Here is a 17,242-nt window from a genome sequence, read left to right as displayed (position 1 = left end):
AGTAACAGAGTAAGAGATTGAAGGATCTAGGTCCCTGATGACTGTGGAGCCACCCGACCAGCACCAAACTGCTTACACAGGCTTCACAAAGAGAAAATGTAAATTTCCATCTTTTAAAAAACTCTTTTGGATTACTTGTAACCAAATGTTTTCCAAACTAGTGGAGTGGAAATATTGCATAGAATGCTTTGGAAACATGTAAGGCTCATACCAGAGATGGCCAAATCACTTCCTGGAAAGTTGAACAAATACAATGCTTTTCCAACAGTATTGAAAGCACCCATCTCCCCATATTCTTGTTACAACATTATCATTCCAAACTGCTTTTTACTGGTTTGATAGTAACCATAACCCTGCATTTCTTTTATTAGTATACTGTATTAGAATTACATTCCTCAATATTTGTTCTTATAGTTTATCTTTATAAATTAAGATGTTAGTGCCTTCTTATAATAATAGCTCTTTACATGTGATGTTGGCCATATTTACTAGAAGTGGCCCCAGATTTACATTTGCCTTTTAATGGTATTGATATTGGTTTTCACTTGTAAAACTACGTAAGTTTCATATTTGCAATAATCCATTTGTGACTTACTCCACTTCTGTTAAAATAAAAATCCATTAATCACAATGTTTTCTTCCATGTTTTATTATTTCATTTGTCCCTAAATATATGAAGTCTTGTTTATAAATACTTTAAGGATATAATTTAGGTTTTAACAATTTTTAAAGAAGGTAACAGCAACAATTGATTCTAAAGGTTTTCACAGTTAAACTTACATCTTGAACTTCTAGAAACATAAGTTATAAGACCGTAGAGTGGATTAATGAATAAATAAATTTTAGTTCACTATTCAAAAAGACCATTTTCCGTAATTCTTTTTAGGAATAAACAGAATTCCCTTTCCATCTTACTAGTGATAAACTTCTAAACAAAGGATCCCTTACCTCCAACCTTTTCTGCTGTCACGTACATGAAAGTTAACCACTAGAATATAGGAAGATTTTCAAGTCAACCACTAGAATATAGGAGGATTTTCAAGTCTAGGTCTGTGGTCAAACTTTCAGTTCCTATTCCCAGAGTATAACTTTTTTTGAAAAGACAAACAAGCATTTCATAAATGCACTCACAGACAGATGCCCACTAAATATTTCTGCTAAGCAAATTGGAAAATATCTGTTTGGTCTGAGCAATATTACATTTTTGTACATGTTTACAAAAATATACCCCGGATATTTAATAGCCTATGGAAGTTTTTGTAAAATATGTGACCTACCTATTGTGACCAAAATAGTTCTTTTGCAACAATGACAAAAAAGCAGGAACAAATGTTTTAAAAAACATTTTTCAATGGAGAAAAAAGCTTTCACTTCAAGAAAAGTGTATCTCATTAAGAAAACAAAAATAAAAGAAATGTTGCTATCATCTGCCAGTTTAGAGACATTACCTTCATAATGAGTTTCCAAATTATAATTACAAATCTAGTTGTCATCTGAATATAAAAGATTATGTAGTATAGTTTAATATGCATATGTCATATATTTTACTTATAAATTAAAAATAAGAGAAGGCATATAAACTTTCATTTTTATAAAGCAGCAAATGTAGTAATTGGTTTTTCAAAGGTGTATATTAATGTATTTTATGAATATACCTTTTTCCTACCCAGTGCAGTGCCAAAATTCTCTGTTCAGCTTTCAGAATCTTGCAAATGGATTCACAGAGGAATTGTGTCATCAGCAAGAGGAGTGCTAGAAAAAATAAAAGTAGACCATTAACAGCACATTTTAGTAAATGTATTGACATAGGACTTTTGGAAGCAGGATTTTCAAAGATTTTTTTTCCAAGGTTTTCAAAATAAATTTCTATATGTAAATTTACATAAATGTATAAATATATATAAATATAATAAAGTTATTTTTATAGGAAAAGAGGCATTAATTTGGCCCTTTAATGCTACCAGAATTAATCTAAAAACATATGCACATATAAATTACATTACATGCATATATGTATATATATTAATCCCCTCAGAAGTTGTTCATTCTAATTTTCATGTAAAAATCACGCAGATGCTATAGGACAGGCAACATTAAGATAAATTTTTAGTTCTTGGAATGATTTATGAGAAATCTTCAGGTGTCCTCATAGATCCTTTCCTTGATTCCTCTCAAACACCTGACAGCATCTGTCAGCACGGTAACATCTTAGTGGGAGTCATTCAGCTATGTCTACATTCACAATTTTCACTATATATCTCTAGGACTGTGCTACTTAGCTCAACTTCAGAAATACTGTTCTTGCCACTTTCACGAGTGCACAAAAGCTCTGGCCTGTTTTCCCAGGCTGGACAGAAATGGCCTCTGCTACTCAGCTGAAATTCCTAGGTGTCAGACTTCTGAAAGCAGGGAACCCATACATGGTGGTCTAGCCATAGCCTGGGTCCCAGACCAGTTTATTCAGTATTAGTTCAATCCAGGGAGAGCTGGGTAATGCTTCTGTGTTCATTCTTACTACGCCATTGATTATTCAGTTTTGATGACAAGATTTAGGGCATTTGAGTAGTTTTATTAGCATATGGTATCTGTCTGGAGCATGATGGGTAGGAAGGGATGTTACTTCACTCCAGTATCAGAACTTCTGCTAATAAACACAGAAACCCAAAAGTCACCACACTGATGACTTCACATTATTGGGGTACTTGGGTGGCTCAGTTAATTAAGCCTCTGACTCGATTTCAGCTCAGGTCATATTCTTAGTTTTCTACATGTGGCTCTGCACTCAGTGTGGAGCCTGCTTGAGATTCTCCCTCTCTCGCTCTCTAACACACAATCCCCCTTTGCCCCTCCTCCTGCTCTCTCACTTTCTCTTAAAAAAAAAAAAAAAAAGCAAGCTCCACATTATTTCATTAGTTTGCTAATTATCCCATTGGAGAGTATTCTAAAATGAAAAAAGTTATTAAAAATTTTGAACATCAGAAATTATACTGCCGGGGCACCTGGGTGGCTCAGTGGGTTAAGCCTCTGCCTTCAGCTCAGGTCATGATCCCAGGGTCCTGGGATCGAGCCCCACATCGGGCTCTCTGCTCAGCAGGGAACCTGCTTCCTCCTCTCTCTCTCTGTCTGCCTCTCTGCCTACCTGTGATCTCTGTCAAATAAATAAATAAAATCTTAAAAAAAAAAAAAAGAAATTATACTGCTGCAGTAAAGCAAAGGTTGTCTATACATAGTCTGCTAATTTAAAAAAAAATCCTTTTCATTAAAAATGTTACTAAAAAAGTACCCTACACTCTACATTTTTTCAATTAAGTGAAATGTCACATCTGACCAAATAAAGAGACCACACAGAATTTACTTAAGAATGAAACAGAAATTTTGTCATAACCTGTATGCTGGCAACACAGAATATACAGGTGGTAATTTTACCCACAAGAGGGAGCCTGGATTTTTACATTTTTTAATAGAATTTGAAAAACTTGAATTAAAATATAAAATTCTAAAAATGTTTATTGATACCATATTCTTTATGTCAGGTCAATTTTTAAGAAAGTCAAACTTTGGTTGGCATAATTTTATTCAACCTTAACATACAGTACATCAGATAATTGAAAGTATAAGAATTTTTACAAATTTCCTACCTATATATATATTTTTTCATATATAAGAAGGGAAATGTAAATGCCAAAGGAAGCCTAAGAGAAAATTCCTTTTAGGTGGTGGTAACATTAGTTGGGATAAATTGCTAGAATTATTATGAGTGCTCTGGACATAGAAGTAAAATGTTATTTCAGTCATCCTTTTAACAGAAAAGAAGCTTGTGTAAACCAATAACTTTCTATGCATTTGTAGAATCCATTAATCACAATGTTTTCTTCCATATTTTATTATTTCATTTGTCACTGAATATATGAAGTCTTATTTATAAATACTTTAAGGATATAATTTAGGTTTTAACAATTTTTAAAGAAGGTAACAGCAACAATTGATTCTAAAGGTTTTCACAATTAAACTTACATCTTGAAGTTCTAGAAAAATTACTGTGATGGCCATTCTCACTAATATTACTTAAAACTTGTTTAAGAAAGGATATAACTGGCATAACACTATAATGAACTCTCCTTTCTCAGAGTTGAGAATAAAAATTTTTTCTTTAAAAAAAAAGTAAGCTTTATTCCTTCATAGTTTATGATCTCCCTAAACAGTATCATAAATTACGACTTTCCAAATAAATATGCTCTAGGTTTTGTAAAAACAAAACACAATCATCAACTTAAAAACTACCTTATAAAAACAAACTAGAGCAACTCTTACCAACCCAGAGTGCTCTGCTCTCTCACATTCAGAGACAGTAATAATCCAGCTGAAATTTGTTTTGTGATCCCTCATAGAGTGCAAGGAAGACAGAGAACAAACTGCCCCTCTCCCCTAGAGCCCTCAGCTACTCCACCATGTTAAATAATGTGGCAGGGAGTGAAAGAAGAAGGGGTTAATCGCTGCTGTTGTGCTTCCTTCTGGAATTCCAACCTATCCATTAAATCATTGTTTTTTCTCCCACTAGGGACTGTGAATCTAATGGACCTAAAATCAATACCTTATAAATGACATAAAAAATATATTCATTTTATGGACTAATGTACCCTAGTGTCTGAATCCTATTTACACCCTCTACTTTAAAAAGGACCAACAGACCCATTTCTGCCGGTAAAAGGTTCCTCAGTCACTCCGGTGACGTGCAGCAGAATGCAATGTCATAGGAAAGTGCAGCAGGAGGGAAAGATTGGTGGTTGCAGACCTGCTCTTGTAGAAACTTTAAACCTGGTGGGCGTGCTTGTGTTAAGAAACACAACCAGGGAGGAGCCCGCGCAGGTTGCTCCCTAGAGCTCACTGTGCTCTGAGGTGCGTGGGCAGGCCTCCTCTGTTCCATTATCTTGTTTCTAAACGTACATAAAATTTTGAGAGCATAAAATATTAGATAATATTGAAAAAAACAAATGTAACTTCAATTTAATAGTGAATTCTATAATGATTGAAAAAAACTGGATAAAAAATCCTGAAAGGCAGAAATGCTCATAATAGACCGAAGAGATATTAGTCAAGTAAACGTAGTATGAGATTACACATTAAACCACTGTCATAGACCAGCTCATAGGCATTTCCTCTATCAGAATCAGCAGAAAAACCACCATAAAAAGATACATGACTATCTGCTGGGTTTTTTAAATGTATTAAGAACACATACACACACACACACCCATGAGAAGGTTTTATATTTATAGAATAGTCTTTAATGCAAACGACCCACATACTTGCTTCAAATGCCCTTCTTATCAATTACAAAGTATCATGTTTAGCTTAACAACAAAAAAACCCCTCAATTTACAATCTGTTAGTAACTTTATATAGGGATAGCTTCTTCTACTTATAGTATTTTTAAAACATCAAATACAGAACAACCCTGAAAAACACAAAATTATCTGCAGTGCAAAGATAAAAGTATGGCCAAAAAAAGGAACAAGAAAGCTAAAAACTAAAGGAAGATCTATTTTCCTGAAAACAACAACAAAAAACATCATTTGACTTACTCTTTGTTTCAATGGGTACAAATCAAAATAGAAAGTAATGAACAGGAAAAACAAATCGAAAACAGATACTTTTTGAGATAATTCTAGCAACAGGTCAGCCTGAGATTCCCTGTTCGGTTTTACTGGCTTAAAATCCATATAGTTATAAAATTACAGATTGAAATTTTAAAAAGAAAAAAAAACAACAAAAACTGTTGTTCTTTATTCCAATTGCCAACCAGAGCCATTTATCCCCTATTAGATAAAGTATAATAGACTCTACCGAAAGGGTCATTGGCCTTCCATTTAATGATATTGCCAGCCCCAATCTGCATTTTCCCGGCAATGTCCCTCAACACAGAATAAATGGCTGATCTCTTCACAATAACAGCTGATTTCTATTTATTAAGCTAAAAAGGTCACCATTTTCTACGGCTGGGCCGCCCTGCACTATTGATAATTTTATGCATAAACAAATGGCAAATTTGTGCCACATAAATATGCATTAGCAATTACTTTTTCCTCGGGCAACGCTCACCGCATGCAAATGTGTACCTCGAAGGGCCTGGTAGCTTTTGTTTTAGCTCTTGAACAGTGAAACAAAAGAGCACAATAAACAATTTTAAAATTGCCAATCAATAAGCAATGCAAATGCAAAGGTAAATGGCAAGAAACTTGCTTAGAAACAACAAAACAAAACGTGAGGTGGAGCGGGCTTGGTGGAAGGATTTTCTTTTTTATATTATTTCATTTCTTTCCCTTCCATAATGAAAAGGCTAAAGTACTCTTGACACAGAACAGCTAGAGAAGCTGGTGCTAAAGCAGATGCCAGATGGGGAAAGTGGAAAATATACACATGTTGAGTAAACACACACACACACACACATACACCCCAAAAGGGGGTATGGGAAAAACTGTGTTCCACTGTGATTTCAAAAGCATCACCTATTCAAATTTCTGATTTTTCAATTTCAGAGATTCAGAGAATTTTAAAACTGGGAGGAGCTACAGAGATACATTGCCAAATCTTAATTCCACTGTACTGGGTTACGCTGTTTCCTAATACCATCTTCCTCAGACAAAGGGAATATATATGATCAATAAGTAGGATTTTTTAGGAATGTGAGAAAAAGTAATAAATGAGGAATACATAAACGAGAGAGAGAGAGAGAGAGAGAGAGCAAAATATCTACATGTCCTGTAGATGTTTAGGATTTAAAAAAAAAAAAACAACTATCCAATCTCAGAATAATTCAAGACTAGTATCAGGGCATCAGGATAGAGAGATAAGGGGTTAATAAGGTGAGCGGTAACAAGTGTAAGAAAGCCTAGGAAGAAAAAGAAGTATTACCTAATTTGAATATGAAAACAAATGATAACTCAAAAAAAGTTGGTATTTTTTAATAAAAAAATGAACTTCAATAAGTTTTTTTTTTTTTTTTTGTGCTATCTATCAGGCACTGCTCTGAGTGCTTTACACACTTAAATCCACTAAGCTTGACCATCCCAGAAACTTCTGTAGGTTAGTACATTTCATAGCATGCAGTATCAAACAGAAAAGTTAGAAAACCAGACCGGTTACTCAAGGCAGTGCTAGATCTGGGCTTTGGACCCAGTGTGAGGCCAGCATCTGCAACTTCACTACTGTTTAAGACTGCCATCTGTTCCTTAAAACCCATCCATTATGACCTGATTGGAAATCACTTTCCCAATGTACAGGGGGCCCTGCTTTGTATAAATAAGTCAAATTGTATTTTAAAGATCTAAAATCAGGACTTATGTAAGTTTCCTTAACCTAGTTGTTAAAATACCTTAGCTTCTATAAAATGTGCAATTTGTATATTAGTATGAAGGCACATTAATACATGTACACTGAGGACATGCCATTGTCTTAATCATTTGGGGACAGAAGCACACTTTCTGATCCCCATCTTGATCTTTCTATAATTAAAGGTTTTAGTATTATACAGCAGATTAACTCATATTAATGAGAAAGTAGTCAGGGTAAATAAATATTCTTGGCCTAAATGCAAATAGGAAACATGAACGTCTAAAGTTAGCATGTAGCTTTGTCCTGCTCCGAGCCAAGCTATTCTTCAAGGGGACCTCTTAGAATCCTCACATGGATACTAAAAGTCAAAATTCTTTAGAGAAGACCAAACTTCTCCTGGCAATACTGCCCCCCTGATTATATCAGAGTTGGAAGATCAGGTCTGTTGCTAGCACACTGAGTGCCTTTGTGTAAATAAGAGACAGATGCCCCCTTAGGTGGGCCATTCATAAAATACATTACCTACACAACCATACAGCAGGCCCCAAAAGAAACTTTATAGTTTTCTTCGTTAGAAAAGTGTTATTTCTAGTATTAAAACCCAGCTTGTTTAGAAATTTTTTTGAGAACCACGTACCCACTTATTAACACAAAATCAGTACAGATAGATCCCAATATGATAGTAATATCTTATAAGTTAATTCTAGTAACTACATAACTAGTTTACTCCCATTTTTCTTTGTTTAGCTTTAATTTTCAGTCTTCATGGCTGAACATATAAAAACTTGAGTATGGTTTTTCTTATATCCAATACATGCAAAAAATGTGTGCCAAAGACCCTTACTATATAATAAGTCAAAGTTTTAATCATCATCATTTTCCTTTACCCCTCTATACAAGGGAAAGATCTCAACTGGTATGTTATATGGACAGCACAGTATCCAAAGGCTCAGTGTGGCAGAGGTTGGGTCTAATAATCAAACTACGTGTCCCAATCCCACTTTCAGAGTGACAAAAAAAGTTAAGTTTAGATAGAGGATATATTTGAAGGGTTCAGAAAACCAAATGAGCAGCAGGCAGTTCTAGCTAGAACTCTGTGTGGATGGCAGCAGGAAAGTCATTGCCTCATCTGTCCTGGGTGAGGGTCTACCAGTCTCTTTGCTTTAGATCCTTTCTTTGTCTGTCTCCTGCCCTGTTGATCTGGACTTGGGCTATCCTCAGTGGCACAAGTTTCTCGGACTCCCCTGGCAGTTGGCTTCCAGGTGAGTTCAGCTACTGGAAAGAGACTGGAACCTGATGTTGGGGGCGGGGTGAGACACCATGGTGCACATGTACATGGGCGCATGTGTGCATGAGTGTATGTGTGTAGGTGAGCACCTTGGGCTCACTCTCTCCTTTATTTACTTTTTAAAAAACATGTTATTATAGACACTTACATATTCAAAATAGAGACATGAGGAAAACAAACCGCCATCACCCATCTTCAAGTTTCAACATCTATCGACTTTCTGCTGTTTGAAGTTCTTCCCCTCTTCCTCTGTTTTACCAGGTATCTTGGGCAGAAGTGCCATCTCCACCTGGCCCCACGTCCTGCCAGACAGGTCCCCATGCTTTCAGCCTCCCTCCAGCAACCTGGGGAACCCTGCCTCCTGTTTTTGTCTCCAGCATAAGGATGGCAGTAACTTCTTGCTGAACTTCAAGTTGCTTTTACAGTTTATCATGGTAAGTGTGTAACAATTTTTCAACATTATATGCCCCTTTTTAAAATAATCACAGTGGTTCCTGTCTTCTTGCTTGGACCCTGACCATAGAGAGTGCTGACTTTATTTTGCTTTTTATCACCTACTGGCAGAACCATTATTTATCCTTTATTCATAGTGCCCTTGAAGCAGGTCAAGACCACCTAAAGTATAGGACCTTGTCAATAGCATGCTGGTCCAATATTCACCATGCCTGAAGTGTAAGGTCCTATATATAATATTCATGATGTATTCATGTACCAGACAAGCTACTTGTATTCCATATCGTCTGTCAATTAATATTGATATCCTGTTCTTTCATTGACTTGCCTGAATCTATGGACCAATGAAAACAACAGAGACCTACTACTGGTCCTGGAAATTCTACCCACTGCCTAACATCATGGGAATCTGGCTAGGCTATTGTAAGGATGTAGCTCAATCTATCATGAAAATACATTTTTCCAATGGTAGATGGCAGAGACTAGTTAACCAAGTTTATGTCTTAGACAAGATATGTTTAACATACAGGCATTTGTTTATTCATAACAAAACATGACCTTTTGATGTTAGGAATGAAGATAAATGTGTGTGTGTGCATGCACACACACACACACACACACACACCATAAAAATGACTGATGTTAGATGGCTCTTACAAAATTACACTTTGAAAAATTATGGGACTATGAATCAAACATATAGATTAAATTTCTCTGAAACAGACATGTGCTTAATAATTAATGGGAAAGGATACAAATAATATTTATGATTTTAACTTACCCCAAACACTTGAATAATTATGTAGTAATCATATAACTCGATGAAGATATACTTATCAAATGTGAACTCTAATCTGTGAGGAAATTTTAAAATATATAAAGAGATCTTAAAATTGAAATGATGGACTTTAATCAAGCTGCACTTTAACCTACTTTAATATAAAGTCTTGTTTGAGAACTATCCAGACCAAAGAGAGTGTACAATACTTTGTAATTTTTAGTGGCAGCAATCTGGAGGCAAGCAAAGAACAAGAGGTGACAGTGGGAAAAAGAGAAAACACAGTTAATAAGTGCAGAGTGCCCAAATCAAAACTGGGTAAAACCAGTGACCAAGGGTAAGATGATGATTTCAAATATTGGTTCAGACCTGGTTTCTGTCCTAGAGGTAGGGGACTGTATAAGGACTCCACACCCAGGAAAAAGTCAACCAGAAATACAATGGCTATGACAAGTGTGTGAAGTCAGTTAGGAGATGATACATTCAGGCCAAAAGATCAAATTTAGGAGTAGGAGAGGGGGTTGATCCTTAATTACAAAAAGGGATTTGAAGGGTTACCATTTACAGGATATACTGTCTCATAGTCCACACAGAAGAACAAGGTGTTGTTTTTGAGTTTTAGTTTCTCAGCAGGGTAATGGAGAAGTAGATTTCAGTGCCTTGTGAAAAATGACTTTTTAAAAAAGAATGATCTAACAGAATTAGTTGGAGCAAAGCCAAATAAATGATTTAGGATTGAAGCCGGGGCTTTGGATTCAGACAGAATGGGTCACTTTCTGGCTTTGCTACTTACTACCCAAGTGATCTTGGACACAGCTGCATAGTTTGTGTAGCCTTCAGTTTTCTCATCTTTAAAATCTTCCAAATATATTCTATACCGAAGAAAGGTAGAAGATCAAGCAGAGACTGCAAGGCCATCTGTCAGAGGTCCAAGAACAGGATTTCTGAACTAAATAGTACATTGGGTCATGTAGCTTTCAAGATCCATTTTAATCTGAGACTAAATTACTCTATTTCTCAAGGATCAGGCATATATTTTTATTCAATTCCAGGCAAGGAAGGCCAGCACTAAATATTTAATAGGGGAAAAAGATTGTGGCAATTCTACATTATTTAAAAGGTTTAGCACCAGGTAAAGGATATTCATTTTTGACCAAAAAAGATAAAGCTATTACATAAAATATAAAGCTATTACAAAAAAACTCACAACAGATTTTTAGTTAATAAAAGGCATAAAACATCATAAATCAGATACAAGGTAACAAATCAGCAATATCTCTTTTTTAACAAATTTACATCATTCACTTTATTTTCTCCTTTTTAAAGTCTCTAGTTACTTAATTTATAGATACTCCTTGGTTACTGAGGAAACATAAACAAAGTACTTATGCTTTTTGAACACTGAGTGCTGCTTCCTGGCTGCTGTCAGCCAAGTCTTTCCACTACTCCTTCAACCGCGCCTTCTGTCCCAGCCCCTCAGCACATGGCAACCAAGAACACAGAAAAGTGAGCTAAGCAGGACTAAAGGGCATCTTCAAAAAAAGTGATTCTCAAATCCTTTTTTGCAATGTCCTGAGGTTCCTCTGGTTATTTCAAGGAATGTTCTAAAATTTTTGAGAAATTCTTAAAAAAAATAATTTGTATCTTTCTTATCCTAATAATTAGAGAGATCTTGATCCTTTACAAGGCATTTTCACTTACACTATCTGTTTGATTCTCACAGCAGCTCTCCAAGGTAGGTATGACAGGGGATGCTCTCTCTTAGAGATGAAAAACAAACTCAGACAAATTATGACTTGACCTCAAATCACAAAAGGACAAAGCAGCAGAAAAAGGCAAGAACCCAAGTCCAGTTTTCTTTCCTGTCCACCATGCTCTGGAACAGATCACACGCAGTACTTTAGGAACTGGCAGAGAGGTCATGTGGAAATCCCTCAAACTATGGAAGCCTAAATTTATTTCTGAAGCTGTGAATGTTCATCAGGCTTATGTGATACTCTCTATTTACCTTCTCTTTCATTGATTGAACATTCTCACTTTTAAAAATGGGACTAGCAGAGTGGTTCTCCACGGAGGGTGATTCTGCCCCCTACCCCTAGGGAACATTCTGCATTGCACTGCCATTTTTAATTGTGACCCTAGTTGGGGGTGGGGGTGGGGGGGTAGGGTGGCTACTACTGGCATCTAAAGGGTTGATCCTACAGTGCACACATTATCTCCCTACAATGAAGAATTATCCAGCCCAAAATGTAAATAATGTTGAGGTTGAGAAACCCTGGATTAGCAGTATTTTTATTTAAGCCATCTGTTTTTGTCTCTTATTTTTGTTACATAATCATAATAATGCTTTCAGAACGTAACATTTGCTAAGCACTAATGACTGGTTTGGCACAAGGCTATAAGCTCTTGGGTAGTCACTAATTCCACAAAATGCCCTGTGCCTTAATCTTTGCTGTTTGACAATACATTGAACAGTGGTTCAAGTGACAGAGGTCACCATTACTGAGATAAATGGATCATAAAATAATTTGCCATGGTATTTATAACACTTTGCTTATAAGAACGTTGAAAATAAAGTGATGCAAATGGGGAAAGTCAGAAGCATACATTTTGACAAGATGAAACGAAAATGGAAATTTATTTGAGTTAAGGGAATAATCTTCGACTTTCCTGTTATGTATAGCATACACCAAAAACTCACCAACAATGCATTTCCAATCTTAAAAATGAATCTGGTTATCTTTGTATGTGGCAAATTATTTTAATAAGCATTATAATAATTAGTAATGTCCTCTTTAGAGAAAAAGCTATCAATTTTTGTCCTTACCCTGTTCACATTCTTCACTAAAGCCAGAGTTCTCAATTCTATTTCCTATTGGAAATAGGTTCAGGGTGCCATCTCTGGACTGAGTTCTGTCCCTTTTTTTTTTTTTTTTTTTTTTGGTAAGCTCTATGCCCAACATGGGGCTTGAACTCATGACCCGGAGATCAAGAGTTGCATGCTCTCCTTACTGAGCCAGCCATGTGCCCCAAGTTCCATTCTTAATTAGAGCCAAATAAAAGACCTGATTCTGTGGTAGCAAATTCCTTCCAACACAAAAATGCCACAAGCTATCACCTATGTGGTATCTTGCTTCCTTACTCTTTACCTTTTGGTGTTCTCAAATATGTTATCACTCTGAATAATGAATTAGGAATTTAGAGACTTAAACATTTTTTAGTTCACATACCCCTTTAAGGAATCTGATAAAAGTTGCAAATCTACTCCGTAGAAATACAAATTTCCATGTTTGAGAGACCATTCCCTGTAGGTCTCTGTCTCTTGTGTTCTTTTATGAATGAAGGCACCAAGTGCCTTGCTTTGGGGCTACCTTTTCAAGGATATTTGTACAGAGAAAGTCAAAGGTAGTGTCTCCCTCCAGAACTAGTGTAGGTATGTTTACTGTCCAGTGTAATGAGGATAATGTCTCATTTAGTGGCAAAGGTTAGGCATGCTTGCCACCTGATATAAAAGAGTCAGGTTCCTTAAGCTCAGGTTATCCACCCCCCCACCTCCCCCACCGCCCCCCACCCCCACCCCCGCCAAGTGTAGGTATCCCCAGGCTGTCTTTGAATCACCATATGGGAATTAAGTCTTAAAGAACTGGTACAAATGCTAATTTTCTGGCTACCAGAATTGCTGTGAGTGATAAACCATACTTTGTCACTAATCCAAGATCTTCTGTCTTCTATCAGCATCCATGAATCTGTGGCAGGTAAACTGATGTACTAGCTTGCAAATAGGGTAAAAATCTCAAGCCCTTCACAGTTCTTAATGCACACAAATAATAAGCATTTTTAACAGATGGCCATCCTGTCCCCATATCCAAAATCAGAAGGCTAAAAGTATCATTTTATTTCTTAGTCAGTAAACAGAATGGAATGATCATAGATTCTAATATGTGAAAGAACCTTAAAAATCATACAACACGTGTATTTTGTTTTAGCAATAATAGTAGTAATAGCATTAACTGAGCGCTTTCTACATGCCAGGCACTTTGTTACGGGCTTAAAAATAACACTTCAGTTTATTCTGATAATAACACTGATGAGGCAGCCATTATTATCCTCATTCTACAGAAGGAAACAAAGCTCTAGGTAAATTAAGGAATTTGATCAAATGTACATAATCAATCAATGTTGGAACCAAGATCTAGGATGTGAACTTGGCTTGTGTTCTTAGTCACCTTTCTTTTCTGAGTCCCACTCTGAGCTACATGGTGGTGGCAAAAAGACATGACCTTTGCCCTAAGAGGCACAGGCCTTAAAGAAATTAATAACCAGACAGCTATAACAGAATGCCTTAAGGGCTTGGAGGGAGTATGCACAAAGAAGGCACCCAGCTCCTGTAGAAGTGAGCAACAGTTTCCCAAACAAAAGAATGACTGAGATAAATCCTGAAGGAAAGTTAAGAGTAGGCCAGGTGAAAAAGTAGGAGTAATCCATTTCTTGTTTTCTCTGTGAGGAAACAGGGGCTCAGATGCAAAGCCAAAGTCATACAGATACTTTGAAAAACAGGATTGCAGTCTGATGGCTTATGAAAGTTCACTATTTTTTGCTGTCCTCAAAGATTATTTCTCACTTTTTATCAGGAAGTAAGCAATGCTCAGGATTATCTACTTTGTATGCTGTTGTTATTCCTCTTTTATTATTTTTAAAAATATGAAGTCACTAGGCATTGGGCATTCAAGGAAATAATATATGAACATAGTGTAATAAGAGTATCTCCTTGCTAAAATGGGCATAAAACATTACAAAGTGTTCAAAGGGTTAATAAATCACTTGGAAATTTAAATGTCATTTTCTATTAGATTTTATTGAAGGACTTATCATGATTATAGACAAAGTTCCAACAAGGTCAACATCAATGTTCCAAAGACATGAGCAGGTAAGCTAAAGAGAGATCAAATAAATTGCTTAAATGTTACAGCATAGGTAGTTCTCACGAATGTCTCTGCAACCAGTCTAACTTCCATTAACATTGTTAGAAACTCTCTGATACGAAGAAAATTACTATAACTTCAGATATTACTCTAAGGGGCTATTGCTGTAGAATAGAAATGAAGAGATGTAGATAATCTGCTAATGTTCATCTTATTCACATAAAGTGTATGTATAGAAACAGAAAACAGAAGCAAGAAATACAAGAAAATCATGCTCAATCAAAGATTTAAGTTCAGTTGTAACATCTTCTAAGTTACAGGTATAATACATTCATATAGATTTTGATAGAGATTCAGCATGGTTTGGAAGACATTCTGAATCAGGAAGTAAGGTAGAAAGGACTATATTTATCCAAAGAACAAAATATTACCATAATATTCCTGGCTGGCCAGATGCTGACTAGTTAGGACCGTAACACCACGACCAGCAGCATCACCACCGTCACCAGCACGTGTAGGCTCACTATAGGAAAAGTCTCGCTATGATCAACGGTTCCTGGGGGAAAGTGGAGACAGATATGCAGTGATTATGCCCTGTAGCACCAGTGGTCTAGTGGAGATGGGAGGAGCAAGAACACACAGCTAGACTGAAGGACAACTGTTCATCTGGCAAACATTTTGAGAGTGCCATTTCTTTCTTTCTTTTTTTTTTTAAATTTATTTGACAGACAGAGATCACAAATAGGCAGAGAGGCAGGCAGAGAGAGAGAGAGGAGGAAGCAGGCTCCCCGCTGAGCAGAGAGCTCGACGCGGGGCTCCATCCCAGGACCTTGGGATCATGACCAGAGCTGAAGGCAGAGGCTTTAACCCACCGAGCCACCCAGGTGCCGCTAGAAAGTGCCATTTCTAAGCAAGATACCGTGACAGGCTAAGAGCTAAAGAAATCCAAGTAGCAGGGCCACATGAAGCTTGGAACTAAAGAGAAGAGGTGCTAAGAGCTTCTTGCATTTCCAATATAGTCATTTCCAGTCCTTATTGGAGCCAGAGGTGATCAATGGGGACAGCTTACCGAGATCAATGATAGTCCAGGATCAGAATCACTGACATCAGTATTATCAGTATTATTCAGTCTCATCAAACTGAGGGATTGTTTTAGGAGTGACTGAAAAAACTGGATCTTGTTCAACAGCATTTGACTAAAAAGGAAACTCGTGCTTGTAGTTTAATTACTTATAAACCACCTGAAGGTACACAAATTAAATTTTGACTGGGATTAAAAAAAAAAGTACTTAGCATCACACTTAGGATACTCTATTAATTCAAACAAATCCCTAGTCATGTGACAAATGCTTTTCAATATTTAAAAAATATCTGAAAATATGGTTTATTCTTCACAGTTTTAAACTCATAGGAGGACCTTTAGAAACATGGCATCTATCTGACTGTTGCAAAATGTGTTCTCATTAGGGGAAGATACAAGTTTTGTAAGGCCTGAAACCTATATGATTAAGAGTGCTCTCTTCATATCAGCCACAATTTCACAGAGAGAATTTTATGGATAGAGTAGAATTATACTCAGAGAGAACTTTTTAGGGAGACTTAGAGATACAAGACAAAGATATTTTTAATCTTTCTAGTGGTATAATTGATAGAATTTAGTTGTCATCCTTGTTATTAGAGACAATTGAGGAAAAAAATCCTTTCATCTTTCCAATGTATTTTTGGTAAAGTAATGTAAAATATTCAGACAATATCAAATTTTGGGAAACCTTTCTCAAGTTACTTATGAGGTAGAGGATTTGGAAGAATTCTTCCAGAGGCTAGCATCTGGTTCTCTCCATTCAAACCCAGTTTTTCTTCCACTGCCTACATGATTTCAGTGTCTAGTGACACAGGAGAAACTTGCTGTTACTCTGTCCAGCAGGGTCATTCCCAGGAGCCACGGTCATCCTGCACGGCTACTAATCACATAACTGTAGATGGAAATTGAGTGTGGATGGTACACATGATTCCTACTCAACTTAAACTCAGTGTATCTCCAGATTAATTTCCCTTTGTATGATCCCTCAAATGCCCAAGTCACTCTAACACCATAGGTAAAGGTGAAAAGGGATAGAGGGAAAGCAACAATATATACCAATAGGGATACTAGTCACCTTTGCAGATTTAATGAAAACCTATGCCCATGCAATTACCACATTAGGACACAACGAGAAGCACAGAATGAACTCACATTACACTTGCTTCAAGGTAGAGCTGCCTCTGGTCTGCATCAAAACATTTTCATTTTTATGACCTCAAACTTTAGGTGGCTACACTGGCCATCGTTTAAAGCAGTTAACATGAACTAAACCTCAGGTGGCTACACTGGCTATCAGTTAAAGCAGTTAACATGGACCACTAGGTTCTGTAAATCTGTTCTAACACCTCTTAAAAACTTACATGGCCATGGCTGTACTACGAAATGAA

General features: G+C 36.4%; 1 protein-coding gene across 2 annotated transcripts in view; it reads right to left on the bottom strand.

Annotated features, from left to right (window-relative positions):
* Positions 1 to 17,242, bottom strand: part of SOX5 (SRY-box transcription factor 5) — a 976,694-nt gene that overhangs the window by 709,192 nt on the left and 250,260 nt on the right. Inside the window, exon 4 of one of the 2 annotated variants that reach the window (XM_032855263.1) lies at positions 1,656 to 1,752. In XM_032855263.1, the coding sequence (XP_032711154.1) occupies positions 1,656 to 1,738 (83 nt within the window). In that variant the 5' untranslated portion in view covers positions 1,739 to 1,752. Of the gene's footprint in view, positions 1 to 1,655; positions 1,754 to 17,242 lie in introns of those variants that run through there. The other variant, XM_032855265.1, reaches the window with a different exon arrangement.

Source organism: Lontra canadensis, unplaced genomic scaffold (assembly GCF_010015895.1).
Source record: "Lontra canadensis isolate GAN:19392208 unplaced genomic scaffold, GSC_riverotter_1.0 scaffold9, whole genome shotgun sequence".
NCBI lineage: Eukaryota > Metazoa > Chordata > Mammalia > Carnivora > Mustelidae > Lontra > Lontra canadensis.
This window is presented reverse-complemented; position numbering and strand designations above follow the sequence as displayed.